We start from the raw sequence: 19,641 nt of genomic DNA on the forward strand, positions 1-19,641 counted from the left end.
TCGACAATAATAATAATTAACCACTCAAAGCTGTCATGTAACAACAAATTTGCTGTAGAGCAATTCATCGATTGACAAACGGTTATTTGTAATTGGTTTATTGGAAATTATTAATGAATTTACCTAAATGTAACGAGAAACCGATTCATTCATAATGTCATATTCATTAACTCAATTGCCTGATCATTCATTTGGTATCAATAAAGAACATTTCTCTTTTAAATCAGTTGAAAAAACTATGATGTTTTGGATTTAAAAAAAAATACGCACCAATAAAATTGTTCCGGTGTGTGTGTACTTTCAATGGTTTGATTGATTGAAATCATGAAATAGTTAAAAACTGTATTAAGACAGCTTAAAACATGGCTTCCCTTGAACATAGAGTCTACCAAGAAGTTCATAATCTCTCAAATGAGATGTTACAGCAGGAAATACTTGATCATAAGGTGAAAGATGTTTCTGTAGAACTTCTTATTGTGTTTGCGGTTTTGTATGGATTAATTGCTCTTGGGGCGATTGTTGGTAATATACTCGTCATCATTGTCGTTGCAACAAAGAAAACAATGCATACGGTGACAAACACACTTGTAGCAAACCTTGCTGTTGCAGACGTCGCTCTCGGAATGTTTACCATACCATTCCAGTTTCAAGCTGCTATATTACAGACATGGACTGTAGCTGAGTGTATGTGTAAAATTGCTCCTTTTGTGAAAGACGTATCGGTGAATGTTAGTGTATTATCCCTGACAGTTATAGCGTTGGATAGATATATTGCTGTAATATATCCACTAAAAGCAGGCATTCAGAAGAGAACAGCCCTTGTAGTGTTCATTTCTATATGGGTTTTGAGTATCGTGTCCGCTATACCGGAAGTTCTCTATTTCAAAATAGGAATGAACTACGTTTCAACTGACTCACATTTTGTGTTGAAAAAGATCTGTAATGTGAAATTCCCTTCGCATAGATTTATGACATTCCATTCCATTTTTTTGGCTCTTACCCAGTATATTGTACCACTTACTATCATAACATTTTCCTATGTTCGGATCACCATCAGAGTTTGGGGAAGAAACTTGCCGGGTATCTTAGACAATGAAAAAAACAATACTGCTAGAAGAAGTAGTTTAAGAACAGCGAACAGACGGAAGGTAAGGCTACTTGTTTTACAAAGTGTAATTCATACATATAATATGACCACAAATTCCTTTATGATCATAGATCATACATTATTCTTATTGTTGCGAAATGTGCTTGATACCAGCGGGAATATATTTAAGGTAATGATGTGAATTAATTCGGGCATTTTTTAAAACACGAAAATAAACTAAAGTGGTAATTGAAAAGAGACGGGTGGAGAGGACCTGTAAATGGTTAAAATATAACCGTTTTAGTTTATTCTTGAATACAATACCAAATCTTGTGAAATGAAAAAATGCAAAACATTCTTCCTTGTTGTTTGAAGGTTGTGTTTGAACTTTGTCGAGAAGTAATCTTTGAAAGCTTACATTTATAAATAAACAGTCCATCAGAAATTCTAAAATAAAGTGCAAATCTAGCAGTCACCATTGTTTGCTTCCTTTTTTAAGGTTCTTACAATTTTCCGTTAAATTCTTTCTCTTTTTTTTTGCTTAATTTAAGAGATGACCTGGTTTGTGTTTCCAGTTTTTGTGGAGTGGTAGTTGCTAATTTGCTTTTGTTTCATTGAAAATGTTATTTTGGTTACAATTTGTTGTGATTGTTGGTTTTTCCACAAATGGACTTTATTATGGGGTTGTATTTGTGGATATATACTCGAATCTTTGTTCCCCGAATTACTCTTTCAATTCTGTATCATTTTTCAAATCTTTCCCAATGTCCCTTTTTTACAAGTTAAATTTCGAGTAGAATGTTTAAAAAGGAAACTCGGATGTATTAACAGTAAGGTGAGGTGATTCCTGACAGTCTTGGACCAGAGTAATTTAAGAAAAACTAAATATATGATACTAAGGACGTTTGCTGTTCTATTTAAAAATAATCAAAGCAACGATGGCGCTGAATCTCGGAAGTCATGAGATATATATAAGTATTTAAAAAATAAAGACGCTAATAATAATCCGCCGATTTGTTCTTTCTGTATTCCCAAAAAGATTAATTATTTACAACGGGATTAGCACTTTTACCACAACTAAAACCACACATCTAAACAATGCGTGATAATTCCTTTATTTTAAATTACGTTTCCATTTTTTTGTTTCGTTTCATTTCGTTTTTATTTTGTTTCTTAATGTGTAATTTTGACAACTCATTCTTCGGGTTAACCGGAGTATATAGTTAATCACAAGGAATCCATATATGGATATGAGAATGCATTGATTAAATATATAATTTCAATCGTACACTGTAAAAATGGTCAGCGTCTTTATACAAAATAACAAATTTAATACAGTTTAATATTCAACTGTCAGATCTCTTTCGCTGTGGACGTACTATGAAGACGGTTATCAAACGGATACCCTTTTGATCGACATCATATGGTTATAAGACTCAGAAGTCACATGACATCCGAGTAAAAGTATTTCAGAGGGTTATGAATCTTTGAAATATTTCATGTTAGAACAACATAAGTAGAAAAACTTTTCCACTGTTCTAGCGGGTTTTGTCTAGTTAGTTTTTCATCTTTTTTAAAACCCCACGAAATAACAAGGAGTGTATGCATATTTCTCAATTAACATTTAAATGTGTGTTAAAAGAAATAATGTAAAAAAAATGTAGGGCTTACTGGGCAACAATAGTTTTGCAATAAAATGGCATTTACCAGAAAATTTCAAAACAATGACAAAAATGGTTGAACATTAGCAGCAAACATTCTTTATATCCACATTTGTGTTAATTGAAAGGCATAATATGTAAAAAGTAAATAATCATACCCATATTTTAGAAGTGTTATAGAAAATTAAACAACCTCATTTTATTTCGTGTTTATACAAATCCACATTATGAAAATGAGTATAAGAATGATTGTACTCAAGATATTAAAGGACTACCGTTGTTCATATAAGAACGTAGATCCTCTGGTCGCGTAGCATCACTTTACAACATTCCCATAATCATCAGATGACATTTGTTTCATTACGGAAGGAAAATACAGTTAACAACTATCTCCTCTTAAAGAATGAAATTTGATAAAATCTTAAATTTTGCGCTTATTAAGAGTGAAATAAAAAAAACATTTTGCTGAAACTGAATACATCAAAGGCACTAAATGTTCAACAAGGTAACATAATAAGGTAAACAAGTTGGTATTCATATTACGCTACATGTACAAATTCTTCGAAATCTAATGCCGTAAATTTGCATATAAGTAAAGTCCTTTGCATATATGCAAATTTGGCAAAGTGAACGGTTTTTTTTGGTGTGTATTATTTTCTTTGTTTGATTGAATATTTTTTATAGTTTACTTAACACTTAAATTAACTTACCTTTACACAAAGGAACAGATTTGATATTTAAATGTTAAAATATGTAGAAATCAGACAAAAATGATAATGATGAACAATGCTAAAAAAATAAAACCGACATATTTGACAATATTGGCACATAGTATTCGGTCTATTAAAGACGAATTGACAATCTGTTTGTCTAAGAACTGTCAGAAGATACTGTAAAGGGTTCAAAATTACAAAAGAATGTTAGGTAAAATGAGTTATCTCCCTTGGTAATCGCAATGCATTCCATATACATTAATACCTCGAATTATAGGCATTTAGGAATAATTGAATGCCTTTCCCGCCTTCAAATATCCGTTTGAATAAAATTCATTTGAAGGAATGGTGTGGTATCTTTTTTCACCGAGATTCACCTCACCTATTGCCCAGGTCTTCATCATATGAAGACCTTCGGGGATAAAATGAACAGAGAATACAAAACAAGTTGTCAAGTCTACCACGTAAAATGCCATTGAAAAAAGAGTTGGGAGAGAACAAAAATGATGTGATGGCCTATTCTTGAAATATGTTGTTTTTTTGTTACAATACATATATTTTCGTCTGTGTTCTCTAGGTTATAAATGCTGGGCTTTTGTCAATCCAGAAACATTTGTTTTCAAATATTTTTAGTCGTTTTATATGCTCATTTGGCACGTATGGTGAGATGTAATCATATATTAAAATACATTTTAGTTAATTTTAGGTAATAGTGACTATGCTCTCTCTTTAGACAATGATATGATGTATATATATTGAGATTGATCCAGTCACAAGTAAATACTTTTTAAACTAATTAGAAGTAGGTACGCAAAAATTATCTAAAATTTCAATTACAAAGATTCAGGGATAGATCAATAATGTGGAAAGATATGATCTTACAATTTTGTAGAAGACGAGGGTGGGTTAGGCTATCATTAAGTAATTTCTGCCTCAACTATGTACAGAACTAATAATATTTTAGAACACATGGGAGTAGGTTCCAACCCAAGAAACTTTGTACGTGCAATTTACATAATTTGCAACCTTTTTACAAGTAACTACAGTATATTGTATAAACTGTGAAGCTAAGGCTTTCCATTGTGTAAGAACAAAAAAATGAAAATGACAACTTTTCACCTAAACACATGGTCATGTGGGTCTCAAATTCAGCTTTATTGTGTTTTTGCTGTCTTCAGGAGACGGGAGTAATCTTGACTTTTTCCTTTGTTCTCTTTGAACTTGTTTACAGGTATTTTTAAATATGCGTCAAATATCAGGAGTAATTGTGACGTCATAAGACTTTAAGTAGAATTTTGAATGAAAATGACGTTTTTTTGCAATAATTAGATTACCGAAAAACATAATAATAATTGTTATTTGAAACTGACAATATCATGTGGAACATCTCAAGTCCCGCTAAAGCGTTCTTCGAGATACTAACTACTTTTATTCTATTTGCATTTCACAGCCTATTAATAATCGTATAAGGGCTTGCAATGAACGTTTTGATGAGGGTATTGTTACAGTAACTAACATTTGAAAAGTAATCCAAAAAGTTTAATATTTTAGTGTCACTTAACTGATATTGATACCAACCCAATGTGCACAAATTAAGGTTTTAAAATGCGTTTTCAGGAAATTGAATAATCATCGCGATTGGAGAAACTAATCATTACTGAAAGATGATAGATATATCTATCTTTTCATAAAACTTCCCGAATTCATCCTCTATTTCATAATATTTATGACACGAACCATGATATATGTATATATAGTTCAACAAGTCCTGACAATGTCGACATTATACAAACTGAGTCACTGCTTTGATAATTGGTCGTTGTGTCCCGTTTTTCACTGCATTTTTATTGAAGAATTTCATGGAAATATTTTAGATGACACAATTTCAGATAATCTTATGCTTGACATTTAAAAGTCCCACCAATTAACCATACATATATACAAGTGTCTCCTCATGTATGTTTATTTGTCGACTGTAAATTGATATGAGCAATTAAGAGTAATCAAGGGAACCAAGGTTATAGCGGTTATCAAAATAATGTAATCCAGGGACAAAGACCGGACACGGAAAACAGACATTCACAACAAAGAACATAAAGTAACTAAAATCATACATATAAAGTAACAAAAGTAAATGAGAAACTCGGACTCCACTAAAAACTGGGAGCATGGACCAGGTGCACCGGTGTTCCACAATCATACTTTTGTAGGAAAATTATTGTAACTTTTTTATCCTGTTTTTGTTTTTTTTTTATTATTATTAGTTTGGTTTCTATGGTTTGTGTTTACTTTGTTTGCAAATAAAATGTTGTGTACGCTTATTGGCAAAACCTATTTAATACTGTGGAATGGAATTTATAGCGGGTGTATGATACATCTTAATTAAGTATTTAAGCTATGTTAGATGATAAACTAGGTTGATACAGTGTTTTTGAAGGCAAAACATCAACAAATACATGAAATTAAAATGAAAATAAAAACAAATATTAAGTAACCGCGGAAAAGATATTTTTCTGTGGAAAAATGTGCATTCGTGGCTTTTACCTATACTAGATCTTAAATAGTTACTAATATAATATGAAATACAACCAGAATTTAAGATAACTCTCAGTCTGGAAACATTGAAATATTATTTGTTCGTGTTGAAACAGTGAAATATGTTTAAACCAGACATTGAAAAACTAAAAAAAGTTGTAAGCCTGACACCTTTTAAGTCGCTTTATTTTAGATAGTTTTTAATAAGACTTCGTTGTAATTTGATTATGTAAAGAAAACAAAACAACTGAAATCTATGTAGAACTGGGAATTATCTATGGGAAACTGGGATTGGGATAATCGGAAAATTCATACAATTCACACAATGTTATCGTCAATTGTATTGTGAATCGTTATAACTTTATACACCTTACTATGTTTCCTATATTTAATAATGTCACAAGAGTAGGGCAACTTACATTAATGGAATCAGTCTTGTAATTAGTTGACCTTTCGTATTTTTGTTGTGACTTAAATAAAATTCGATGTCGTAGCACAATACACCTCGTGAACATGATCACATATTAAAAAGTATAGGGATAAAAATAAAATTATCATGAACAATGGTAACATTGTTAACAGCATATGACACTTATAGCGTCAGCCTTTATCTTTATGAGGAGCATAAATTAGATACAAGCAAATGATCATGTCAAGATTGAAGATTTAGGGTATGTTAACCCAGTGAGTGTCGAATAAAATAAAATCAAGGTAATTCAAGGACACATAAATTTATTATCGTTTTAATTCAACGAAATCAAGTGAAATCGGCTGTAATTAAATAACTTGATCTGGAAATCGAAAAGAAGCATATCGATTGAAAACAAAAAATGCATCCTCCGGGCGTCAAGAGATGGTATATACTTCGGATCGAAAATGCTCTATCTGCACTAAGAGTAATCTAGAGAACCAAGGTTAAAGCGATAATCAAAAGAATGTATTTCCAGGGACAAAGACCAGACATGGAAAACAGAAATACAAAATAAAGAACATAAAGTAACTAAAATCATACATACAAAATAACAAAAGCAACTGAGCAAATCGGACTCCACTAAAAACTGGAAGCATGGACCAGGTGCACCGGTAGGATAAGCGTCCTCTGTCTTTCTAGAAACACCCGCCAAGTTGGTCATAAAAAGTCAAAAAAAATTAAGGAGGCAGATCTAGGGTAGGGAAAATAACTCTTTCAATCAGTGATATGTATACATCATATTCAGTTTCACCAATGATTTTCAAGCTTTTCTTTGAATCATAATGAAATCAGTCCCTTACCCTAGGTCTACCTCCTTAAGCCTGAAGTCATGATTATCTAAGAACATCATTAATTGAAACTTGTATAAATTTATATCTTTTGTGAACTAAACACAACTATCATCTTTAAATTAACAAATAATTACCATAAATCTAAATTACATATTGGTGGTTTAATAATTAATAAATCAATGTAATATTCGAGGACCGATCTATGTAGTATTTAGTATACAGGCTGTCCTTGAACCACAATAAAGACAAAAAACAAAACAAAAACTAAGTTTATCACTTCTATCTGTCATAAAAAAAATTACTCTTTAGTGCTGATGCAGTTTTACCCATCTACACTAAAATGAAAAACAAGTTTAGATCCAACACATCGAAATCCTTTTAAACCGATTAAAATAATTTTGCTTCGCAGTTTACATTATGTTGTAACGTCTAGAAGACGAAGTATTTCTTTATATGGGAACTTTTAATCGGTTAAAATATTTTGAACCCTCAAAAATCGAAAATCTTATATATACCATGTTCAGTATTACTCCATCTACGGATAGTGGAAAATATGATTCATGGTTGGTAAGCATCAATATATTTTTTCTATTTTTGTTTAGAAATTTATAGTAAACAGAAAATAACATTTGGCTTTTCACATAACTCCTGTTAATATGATATAAAAATTATATAGAATGTTTTTTAGAATACTGTAGCCTTTATTTTTTTTTGGACGCGGGGGGGGGGGGTCACATGGTAAAGAATTATTATCATTCATACACAGGCTACCACTTTTAAAAGAGTACCAAATTCGTAGTTGGAAACGTACCTAGTGGGCTTCGGTGCATATCAAATGTCTTTGGTTACATTGTGTAATACATAATATATATGGACATAATTATATTATTTATTACTTGGTTTTATTGTTATTTGATATCCAACCTTTTAAAATTTAATGGTTCAGCTATATCTGGTAGGAAAAAATTAATTTCAAAGTAAATTATTTCGAGCGTAAATTTACGATATGATCTTATTAGATCATCACCTGGTTGAAACTATGCATATTTTTCTTCAAGCATTATTGCGAGGATTGAAATTATACGGTTCTTTACTTTTATGTATAAACTTGTCTGCCTCATTTAACAGAATGGGCGCAATAAAAAAGATTGTTTGCGAGCAATACAATTTTGTGTGGTACAAACTAGAACTATCACATTTCTCCGTTATCAATTCTCTATTTTTTTTTAAATTCGGTTAAATGTTTTTTTATGTTTAGAAATCACACATTTACTTCTGTAGAACTATTGAAATTTTGTCTTATTGCGTATCCTATAAGTTTCCGAGATACATACTTCCAGATTGAAAGTAATTTATAATAATAACATGGTAAAACTACTTGTTTTTAGAGAGTACTACTTTTGATACATGTAGTTACCTGTGGTAAATTTCTGTCTTTAAATGTTAATGTACTGTTTTACATGTCATATTTAATTGAGAGCGAAAATCAGACAATGTTTTTTTTTCGCATATATATCTCCAAAACCGTTACGTTAGCAATATTCGGGCGTCGAGTACAAGTGTTCAGCATTATGAGACATAATTTTTTTTCAATCTGTTACGCCGTATTAGAGTTATTGCTCTTTTTGACATGTTTAGGTTATTTTATTCACAAATCTTCTTCTCTGAAACCACCAGACAAAAAATAACCAAATTTAGTATGAATATTCTTGAGGGTAATTTGCATAGATCTGAAGTAGAACAAAAAAATATAACGTTTGAAAAATAACGAAGTAACTATTATGTAAAATCACCATGTACTAATTCTATATTCACCCACTTAAATTAATCTTGCCACCTATAATCTACAAGAAATTTAATAGAGGTCTCCTAACATAAAATAACTCCTCCCATTCTATATTAAATTCTATTAAGTTTTCCTTATATAAAACAACTTCTAAACATTTTACATTAAATTTTTATTAAGCAAATTCCTGATCTTAAATCACTCCATACATATTTGATATGGCATTTTATCATGTAATCCATATATAAAAATCACTATACCCATTCTAAACTCAATTTTATTAAGTAATCCATATAGAATGATTAAAGACCACTACTAGTCTGATATAATCTGGAATGCTCTTGGCTTTAATGTTGTGTACCATACTACTCATAAAAGTGATAGACAGACAACTGTATAACACTACATGTGATTAGTAGTATTTACTTTTATCATGTAATCCTTAACTGTATGTACATGAGGAATCAAGGGAAGCAAGGTTAAAGCGGTAATCAAAAGAATGTAATCCAGGGACAAAACCAGACATGGAAAACATATCAGCCACGTTTTTAGCTAAAAAAAACTTTTATTGAAATAAATCCAATACAGAACTTTTCAGGTAAACAGGACTAAATTCTAAAAGTCTGTATTTTTTCAACAAAAAATCCTTCATCCTTCATATCACAACTCATACGTTATGCCAGAGCTTGCCGAAACTACGCAAACTTTTTGTATAGCGCTAGAACTCTATAACAATAGGTTTCTGGAACAGGGTTATGTTGCTACAAGATTGAAGTCATCACTACAGAAGTTTTATGGTCGTCATCATGAACTCAGGGATCGTTATGGTGTATCCATCTGCACCATGGGTTATGGTTTTCCTTTCTTCGTTTGTCTACCCCGGACTTGACTTTTTATGGACAACTTGGCGGATGTTTCTTAAAAAGCAGAGGACGCTTACCCTACCGGTGCACCTGGTCCATTCTCTCAGGTTTAGTGGAGTCCGATTTGATCAGTTGCTTTTGTTACTTTGTATGTATGATTTCAATTACTTTATGTTATTTGTTGTGTATGTCTGTTTTCCATGTCTGGTCTTTGTCCCCCTGGATTACATTCATTTGATTACCGCTATAACCTTAGTTCCCTTGATTAATCTTTCTAATTAAGAACTCGTTTAGGATAAAGAAAGTTAGAAGGAACATGCAAAAAAATAATAAAAATATAATGTATCTATATATTGCCTTGTGTGATCATTTAGCAAAACTAAAATAGGAAATGTCACATTTTGTTGCCATGATAACACCATTTTTGTCTTTTATTTCTCTTAATCAAGGCGACTTATATATGTTTATTGATTGCTTTTTTGGTATTCAATACTATAGAATTAAAAGTTGAGAGTTCAGTGGAATTTTGTAATTAAGCTGTTATCTTTTTCAACATATTTGGTAGTAAAGACAAGAATTTGTTTATCATTCTTTGTTGAATTTAGACGATTCATAAAATATGTGGAAAATAACCTATATACCAGTGGCAAATTGTATAGAGTCGAATATTTTTTTTCAGGTCATGAAGATGTTAATAGTAGTAGTTTGTCTTTTTGCCGTGTGTTGGCTGCCTTTACAGACTTACAATGTACTCATGCCTTACTTTGCCATGGAAATCAATTCGTAAGTTTGTAAACAAATTATTTTCAACAGTACTTTAGGGTTAATCGCATCTTGTAAAATGGTTAAGATTTCAAAAAGAAGAATTGCATATTGCTTAAACTAAAAATGGACTACTTAATAAGTCAAAAGTGATACAGTTAACACCTGTCTAAACCGAATTCTATTTGGAATTTTTGTTCGGTTTAGAGAGGTGTTCGGTTTACCAAGGTTCAACTTACATTTAAATAGATTTAAGAAACTTTCAAAAGTGTCTGATTCGGACAGTTTTGTGAATTATTCAAGGTTCGGTGTTGCAGGTTTCATTGTAGAAGGATTTGCACAAATTAAACCGATTACTTAATCCATATTTGACACCGTTGTAGATTTTTACTTTGTTATGGTTAATTATATTCCATTTGATTTCTTCCTGACATCTGGAGAGTTGAAAGCGTTTGATACTTTTTTTCTGGAATTATTTTCAATTTTCAGGCCTTTGAAAAGATATTGTAGTAATAAATATTTAAAACCTAGCATTTGTTTCATTCATTGTTTCTTTAAGCTAAGAATTATTTACGGTTAAACCATGCATCATTAACCAAAGGAAAATGATACAAATCTTGAAAGGCTCAACCTAAACCATAACACTTTATTGCTGAAATTTAAATACATATCAATTACTAACTGACAAGCAACTAAATTATGAAAGTACACATTAATACTCTTTCTTCATCGTCCGTTTAATATACATGGTGTTGAATACAGATGTGATGTATTTGTATACATATACATTTTTATCGACATGTATAAGGTCATATTTATCTAATAGTACTATGTAATCGAGCACAATATAGATAAATTATAATTTTATATGTTTTAAATTTTATTTTATATATATTTAAGTCGATCGCTTTTTCATTGCAGGATGAAAAACATTATAACATTTCGTGTTTTTTTTAAATTTTTTTTAAATTTATTTATGACACACCCATTTTTTGTGATATTGCACGCTTGAGGTTTTGTATACAAGTGATATTGTATAGCTTACGTTAGCTTTTAACCTTCACGATATAAGTTTTTTTTATGTAACAACATTATCAGAGTGAATATCGATTGGTCAAATATATCTACATGTAATAGGGATTTGCCTAAATGTCTTCAATTGAAAACAAGGGTAATCCAAACACAAGTACGAAAAAAGTGAGTTTACTAGACGACCAAATTAAATGTATACCAAAATAGTTTATTAAACGTAATGGAAAGAAACACACTCGGTGGAAAATTCTTTTAAATTCTACAAAGAAATGTAGATATTAATTATATCAGCTTGGTGCATGCAACATCATGTTTTACTGAACATTGAAAAGATATATCTTTTTATGTATTCAATAAAATATGATATCGCATGCACTGAGCTACCATAATTGGTATAATATCACAGTTGGTTACTATTTTACCATGTTACCGATTATCATTGGTGTATCAAAGTTCAAACCTTCTTTTCTTTATCCTTTAACAACGCTAAATTCCGATAATGCGTCATAAGTTCTGGTCTCTCACTTTGTTTTGCTAGAAATGATTATAAAATTCATAGTTTGATAATAAAACATTTGTTGATTGGTCATTCGAGTATCACTAAATTTATCACCCCTCATTTCCAACTATTATTTTCGGCACTGCTGGAGATAAAAAGCAGGTATCTAAGGTAATGAATTTACTCTACCCGCTTGAATGATCAACAAATGTATACTTATAATATAATTTGAGGCTTTGCCTAGGAGGGACGGAGCTATTTGTATTAAAATACATTGGCTTTTATGTTATGTTGTTATATCGACGATGTCACGACTAACAGGGATCTGCAAGATTTACTATAACACATGATGTGCGTCTGCGTTAAAAGTTACAGATACAGAAATAAGAAGATACAAAACGCAAATAAGATGTAACAACCTGTTCACGATGTTAAAGTTGAGCATCTTTAAAAAAAAATAAATATCCAAATTGAACTATGAAAAATGTAAATAGATCTGTAACGTCTTTCATGAATAGTTTCATTTTATTGACCAGATTACCCATCATTTTACTCCAAGCATGAACAGTGTACCTTAATTTTCACACTTGCAATTTTATTCATATCGTACTTTGATTTTCTTCTTATTTAAATGATTGAGTGACAAGTCCACACAGGTTGATAGTGACAACAAGACTGAATCAATTATTTCATGTTCAACAGTATTATTTTTTTTCTTTTACCAGGTATCATAAATTTGTTTGGAAGAAAAGCTTCCGACCCTCCACCTAAATTTAATTTTCAGTTTCAATCCTTCCTGTATACAGAAAAGGGTGCAAAGTATGTCAGTGTATAGTAAAAAAAGAGGATTTCTGTCACACATTAATTACATCATTTTACTTACACTAGTTACAGCAGGCAATTAATGAAAACAAAATCAACTGAAATGATCTAAGAGTTAATGTTTCCAATCATCCTCAAAACGTTTACTCTATTCGTCATATCATTAAGTTACAGAAGCACATGAAATAGTTCATTTAGATGGAGCGTCAGAAACGTCCTATATATGTAAAATGTAAGATCAGAAAAATGAATGGGTTAAACATATTCTGACGGAACTGAAGAAAAATGTGAAAGTCCGGAGAAAATGTGCGGAAATTATTGGGTGTGGAGAAATATATTGAGCTTTACCAGAAGCAGAGACATAAATTCTTTTTTGCCAGAAGAAAGTCTCACACACTCTCCTCGCCGTAGGCAACGTATCGAGATTCTTCACGCTAGAACAATATAAGAAGATTTTCGAGAAATTATCATTTGAAATTTTGTTGGGAAAAGGTTGTTTTTTTTTTTTTTTTGTTTAGATTTTCCGTAGGTTTTGCGTGGAAGGATTATCGATTAAAAACAACGAAACAAATAATAACAATATCATAAAAAAAACTTTTAAGATTATATTTCAAGGTGCGTTTAATAAAATTATGGAAAGAAAAGTGGTGGTAATTGAGGTAAAAAATATTAATATTATGAAATGGATAAAACCAGAGCAGTCAGAAAATTGTACATAAAATAGTTGAACATGTGAAGCGAACATTCTTAACACCTTTGTTCGATGTTTCCTTCTGAGAATAAGAACCAAACACATTTGAGAAAAAATACAGATATAAATATATATTATTTCAGATTCGAGTACATTAGCATCATATGGCTTTGTGCCAACTGGTTAGCAATGAGCAACGCCTGCGTTAACCCATTTATCTACGGGCTTTTGAATGTAAGTTAATAAGACAAATATTCATATATTTTTTTTAAATTTGTACTGCAAGAGTATTCAAGGGAACCAAGGTTATAGCGGTAATCAAAAGAATGTTATACAGGAACAAAGACCCGACATGGAAAACAGACATAAACAACAAAAAACATAAAGTAACTAAAATCATACATACAAAGTAACAAAAGCAAATGAGCAACTCGGACACAACATACGTCTTGTATTTATTTGTCATGCACAATTCAATATATTTCAGACATTGGAAGGGAAAACCTTTCAGTTAGTGGGGTATTAGAGATAGATGAAATATACAGAAAATTATGTGAAGAAAATTGTTACTATATAAATAGTAGTGATTTACAAAATAAACCCAGTTGATTTTTTTTTCGATAACTCACACTGTTAAATTAATTCTGTACTTTCATTTTCTCCCGCCAAAATGACACAAAATGTCAAAATACAAATATCAATCCGCCGTTTACAATTTTAGATTTATGTTAAAAATAGCAAACAATAATGGAGGAAATCTGTATGATAAATATGGTGATCGTGACTAACTAAAATATGATGCCAAGAACGCATTTAGATGTATGCGTTCTTTGGCACTCGGGATCATATTTTGGGTTTTCATGATAACCAATTGTTTATACTATTAGAAATGGTGAAATGTGCAATTGTGTACACGACTTCCTAATTAATAAAGATAACTCGGTTACAATGAACTGGTATATAAATTTCATATTACTTCCAAAAGAAAGTTCATCAGAGAGAAATGTAGTAAATGGTAGAAGTCTGAAACGCAATGCTTTTGAAGTATGACTCGATTGGAAATTGCTAAGATAACATTTTATTGTGGTTATACATTTTTGAATTGCAGCCTGCATGTTGCGAGTCCCCGGTTCGGTAGTGATAACTAAGTTTTGGTCATTTATGGTTCTGATTGAAATCTGCAATGCAGCAACCAGCAAGATGATTTTCTGTTATCTTGCATTTTTTTTTTCTCCATTTAAAAATTAATTGTTCCCAATTGTTTTAAACTTGAAAACACTGTGCAATGAGAATGTGAATGAAATTAATGTTGTGATCCTGTCTTAACTTGTCTGTTTTGACGTTTGAACCTTTTCCTTAAAAGTTTATCATTATTCAGAAAGTAAACAAAAGTATCAATTTGTATGTTTTTTTTTTTGTACGAAAAGTTGCAATACAAACCGTTTTTACCTGTGTTTCCTTATCTCCCCAAAACAAGGTAGCCTAATGTTGAAGTAGCAGTTATGTTTGCTGACTATAAATGAATGATAAAACTTTTTTTTTCTTTTTGGTTCATGTGTCTCTTAAAATGTTCGTGTTGTTTCATTGAAAATCTTTTAAGCTGTAAAACTTTTTCCTTTTTTTTCTACAATGCTTGCCTTACAAATAGCCTTCAAGGTCTATATTTATTTATGTCATAAACTTATACCGATTTGAAATATACCGGAAGTAGTTCTGAATAGATCAATTATTTCTTTTCCTTTTTCTTTACTGAGGTAGGGTAGGGGAGACAGCTCGTACAAATCATTGGAACGTTTGTATTCAGCATTTTACATCAATCTTATGTAAGCATCTAAGTAGCTTAGAAAGAGTAATAAAGGGAACCATGGTTATAGCGGTAATCAAAAGAATGTACGTTGACAATTCTGAATGAAAAGGCATCACGTTTGTCGTAAAGTTTGGTCAATAGTTTTCCTTTACCATCCATTTCTAAGTGTAGGTCAAGACATGAAGCTGACATCACAGTGTCTGTGGTATGATCCAATTCTGTTTCAAATTAAAGCTTGATAGGCTATTGGGAATTTGAAAATGATACAAGCATATTTCTGATTTCAGGAGTTATGTCCTTTACCCTATCTCCTTAAGTCTAACTATTTTTTTTGCTTCCGTTTCTTCGTCTGGCGACTGATGGGGACATTTTGTCTCTCAATAATTTAAGCTTTCGTCACCTTCATTGATCATTGCTATAAGTAACTAATCTACAAAATGCTTGCAATATCACTTCAGTATACATTCTATTCCGCCCTTGTGACCCATATACTTTCTAATGTCTTTTTTTTCTGTTTAACTCTAGATTTGATATAGGTAATTTTCTAAATTTTCGAGTGTTACAATCTAACTTTAAGCGAAAAATTGGGAACTGAAATCTAAAAGCTAGTTGAAATCTGAAGTTCCTTATTTTGATATACAATGAAATAAGTAGCACACCGAATAATCTGAAAAGAGTCTAGACCATACACCTTAAATTCCATTTATATCAGTTTTAATCCTTAATAACCGTACATCAGCATAAACCGAACTAAATTCAATATTCGGAAGGGTTTTGGTGTATTTAAGTTTCGTTTTACTTGGATTAAAAGGATATTCAAGGGAACCAAAACCAAAAAAAAATAAAAAAAAAAAAAAATAAAAAAAATAAAAAAATAAATAAAACAACCAAAATAATACATACAAAGTACAGTACTTGTATAGGGAAGGCTTCCCATTCTATGGTATGTGGAATGATGGGGAGTGAGGGGATGGGGATAGGGAATGGGGATGGTGAATGGGGTGGGGTTCGGATTTTTAGAAGGGAGGATGGGGAAATTAGTATTAAAATATTTATTGACACGAAAAATTGTGTAAAATTTAATTACTAATAATAGTTAAAAAGTTGAAGTGTAAATTTTAGTTTGACATTTTATATATCTAATAAAAATATTCAATGGGGATTGTATGGGGATGGGGAATTGGGATGGGGACTATGGAGAGTGGGGAATGGGGGTGGACAAGTTTATAAAACACAGGAGCTGTAACAAAGGTATATGAGCAACTCGGTCTTCACTTAAAATTCGGAGCATTGAACAGGTGTACCGGTAAGGTAAGCGTCCTTTGCTTTTTAGAAACACAAAACCGGCCGAGTTGCTCATAAAAAGTCAAGTCCAGGGTAGACGAAAGTGGACGAGAAAACTATTACAATTTCAACAAAGCAGTTTTCATGGCGTAGACCGTAACAAACAGCAAGTTAACGATGACGACCATAAAACTTCTGAAGTGATCAAAACTTCAACATAACCTTGTTCCAGAAGCCTAATTACTGTTACTTGAAATTACGACAATAATCTCGTCTAGATAAATTTGGTGTATCATTCAATCAAATTTGTTGATCTGTTTTTTTGTGATTATTTTCTTGTTTTTCAACCATAAATATTAAGATTTTTCCAAAATACGTTACATATAATTACAATGATGATGCTTACAAAATGTATGCCTCACCCCGGTGAGGTAGTTGTTTCGTTGTCACATACCTTTTCTCGTTATATGTATACATACACATTGACATCTCTACTTTTTATCAATAAATTACTAATATTGTAAAAGTCATTGATCCTGAATTTGTTCCTAAAAACAATAATTAAAAAATCATTATCAATATATAAATCATATTACAAATTGACGAATGGTATAGAGTAATAGATTAAATGTTCGAGGCTTTTCGTATTGAAAAGCTTACCTTTAAATATTTTACAGTTTTAAATTTAAAATTGATATATCTAGCGAGCACAGGAGGATGAGAGTTCTTCCCCAACATGCGCGTGCAGGTTATCCCGGTAAAGAACGATGTGTTTAGAAATTCCAAGTTCAACGCAGCGGGCGGCAAACGTTCGTTCCGTCTCTTAATGAGTGCTGCAGACAGGCTTTTCGAAATTCTCGGACATTTTTCAGATAAAACGTCGATTGACAATCGCATAACGTCGCGTAAAATCATTTCCTTTTTTCCGACTTTGAAAGATTCTTGCATTTTCTAGGAGGGCTGGCTGCAGCATCCAGTAATTTCGAACGTCAGACGCTGTTTCGGAGCTTGCGGAAATTCATGGTATAGAAGCGATATGTCGCGGACGAATGCAAAACAGCAATAAGGGTCTCAAATTACTTGTTAAGAAATCAAAAGATCTAACGAATGAGGAGAAATACATTTGTAGTCCAAAAGAATTTAAAAGAATTCAAATTATTATTCTTATTTGAAACAATATGATAAAGTAAATATTGAACTCTGCTAATTATGGCTTACGTTCAGTGATACCACAATATTAATTGGAAAAATGTCATAATCGATTACTGGCAATAAATATGATAATTTTAAGGACGCTTACCCTGCCGGTGCACCTGGTCCATGCTCTTAGTTTTAAGTGGAGTCCGAGATGCTCATTTGTTTTTTTACTTTGTATGTATGATTTTAGTTACTTTGTATTCTTTGTTAGGTATGTATGTTTTTCATGTCTGGTCTTTGTCCCTGGATGACATTATTTTAATTACCTCTATAATCTTGGTTCCCTTGATTACTAATTAAAAAAAACATTAACAGCATGATATAAGTAGAGCGGTAAGTTCAAGAAAAAAAACAGGATATAACACCATGTCTGTGCACATAATCTGAGACATACACAGCCAAATGTGCCACATATAATAATCATGTGGTGCTCGATTCATATGATAATCATATGGTAATCATGTGACAATCATATGATATTGAACATATGATAGTCATATGATTATCATATGATTCTCATATGGTAATTTTGGCTGAATAACATATGATTATCATATGATAATCATGCGATAATCATATGTATACCGAAAAATATTATTATCATATGGTGCTAGATTTATATGATAATCATATTGTGCTAGATTTATATGATAATCATATGATGCAAACCATATGATTCTCATGTGTTACACATTTGCCTGTGTACATGCCTGTTTATTTTTGTTCAGGGGGGAGTGTCTAGTTTTATATGTGTTGGTGTTTTTGTTTTGGTAATATGTATTTTGTTCTTGAATAGTTTGCTTATAGGCATAAATCAATTGTAGTGTGTTACGCCTATTTTCTGACGACTGACTTAAAATGTGTTTTTTATATTTCCCTACCAATTCGTTTATTTCAGGAGAAGTTCAAAAAAGAATTCAAGGATTTGTTTCAATCATGTCTCAGATGTTGTCAAAAACGGCGGAAATTTGGTGTCAAATACAGCCATTCTGCAATCACTCTTAAACCAAGTTTACGTTCGACATTAAGGACCAAGTTTTAGCAAACTGAAAACATGTGGGATGCCAATGGAGTATTTGATAAAATATAAATTTCTTAATCAATTTAATTATACTCCGATATAATTCCGTTGTTGAAAGCAGATTGCTCGATTTGGATTTCGAATGGCAACTACACACATATCATATTCTACACCGACCATCAAAATGTTTGCATTTTATATTATTAATCAATGTATAAATCAATGATTAGTTTTAAATGTATGTCACATATGCTAGGTATAGACTAATTTCCTGACATTGAAATATGTATATATGTTTAGGTGTTAATGCATATATAATGTTGTTTTTTTTTAATCACGTCCAATATTAACCTGTGAGCATGGTAAAAATTAGTTATGGCATGTGGAATAGAAGTTACTCTCTTTATATAAATACATGTACCATGTAGCGCTCCATTAGCCCCCAAAACGAGCTGAAAGGCATAACCGGATTTAAAAAAAAATACATATGGTAGAAAGATGGAGCTCGTTCAATTAGGGGAGTTTGAAACTGCCTTTTGTAAAGCATTTTTTAATGCTTAAAATATGTTTAAAATTCCTGTTCGACATGATTGAAAGCTTTATATGAAAATGCTTGAT

General features: G+C 31.4%; 1 protein-coding gene across 1 annotated transcript; it reads left to right on the forward strand.

Annotated features, from left to right (window-relative positions):
* Positions 1-333: 333 nt before the first annotated feature.
* On the forward strand, positions 334-19,414 carry LOC148620453 (substance-P receptor-like). Its single transcript, XM_088581354.1, has 4 exons — positions 334-1,148; positions 10,588-10,691; positions 13,858-13,948; positions 18,901-19,414. Exons 1-4 carry the CDS (start codon positions 363-365, stop codon positions 19,042-19,044), a joined length of 1,125 nt encoding a protein of 374 aa, XP_088437480.1. The 5' UTR covers positions 334-362; the 3' UTR covers positions 19,045-19,414.
* The last annotated feature ends 227 nt before the right edge of the window (positions 19,415-19,641 follow it).

Source organism: Perna viridis, chromosome 4 (assembly GCF_037379345.1).
Source record: "Perna viridis isolate PV_CMFRI_1.1 ecotype Kerala chromosome 4, ASM3737934v1, whole genome shotgun sequence".
Taxonomy (NCBI): Eukaryota; Metazoa; Mollusca; class Bivalvia; order Mytilida; family Mytilidae; genus Perna; species Perna viridis.

Bases quoted from the DNA above. Each gene is read 5' to 3' on its own strand.
- LOC148620453 (XM_088581354.1), top strand. From the start codon at position 363: ATGGCTTCCCTTGAACATAGAGTCTACCAAGAAGTTCATAATCTCTCA. The intron at 1,149-10,587 runs GTAAGGCTACTT...ATTTTTTTTCAG, and splicing joins GAACAGCGAACAGACGGAAG to GTCATGAAGATGTTAATAGT. The intron at 13,949-18,900 runs GTAAGTTAATAA...CGTTTATTTCAG, and splicing joins TTATCTACGGGCTTTTGAAT to GAGAAGTTCAAAAAAGAATT.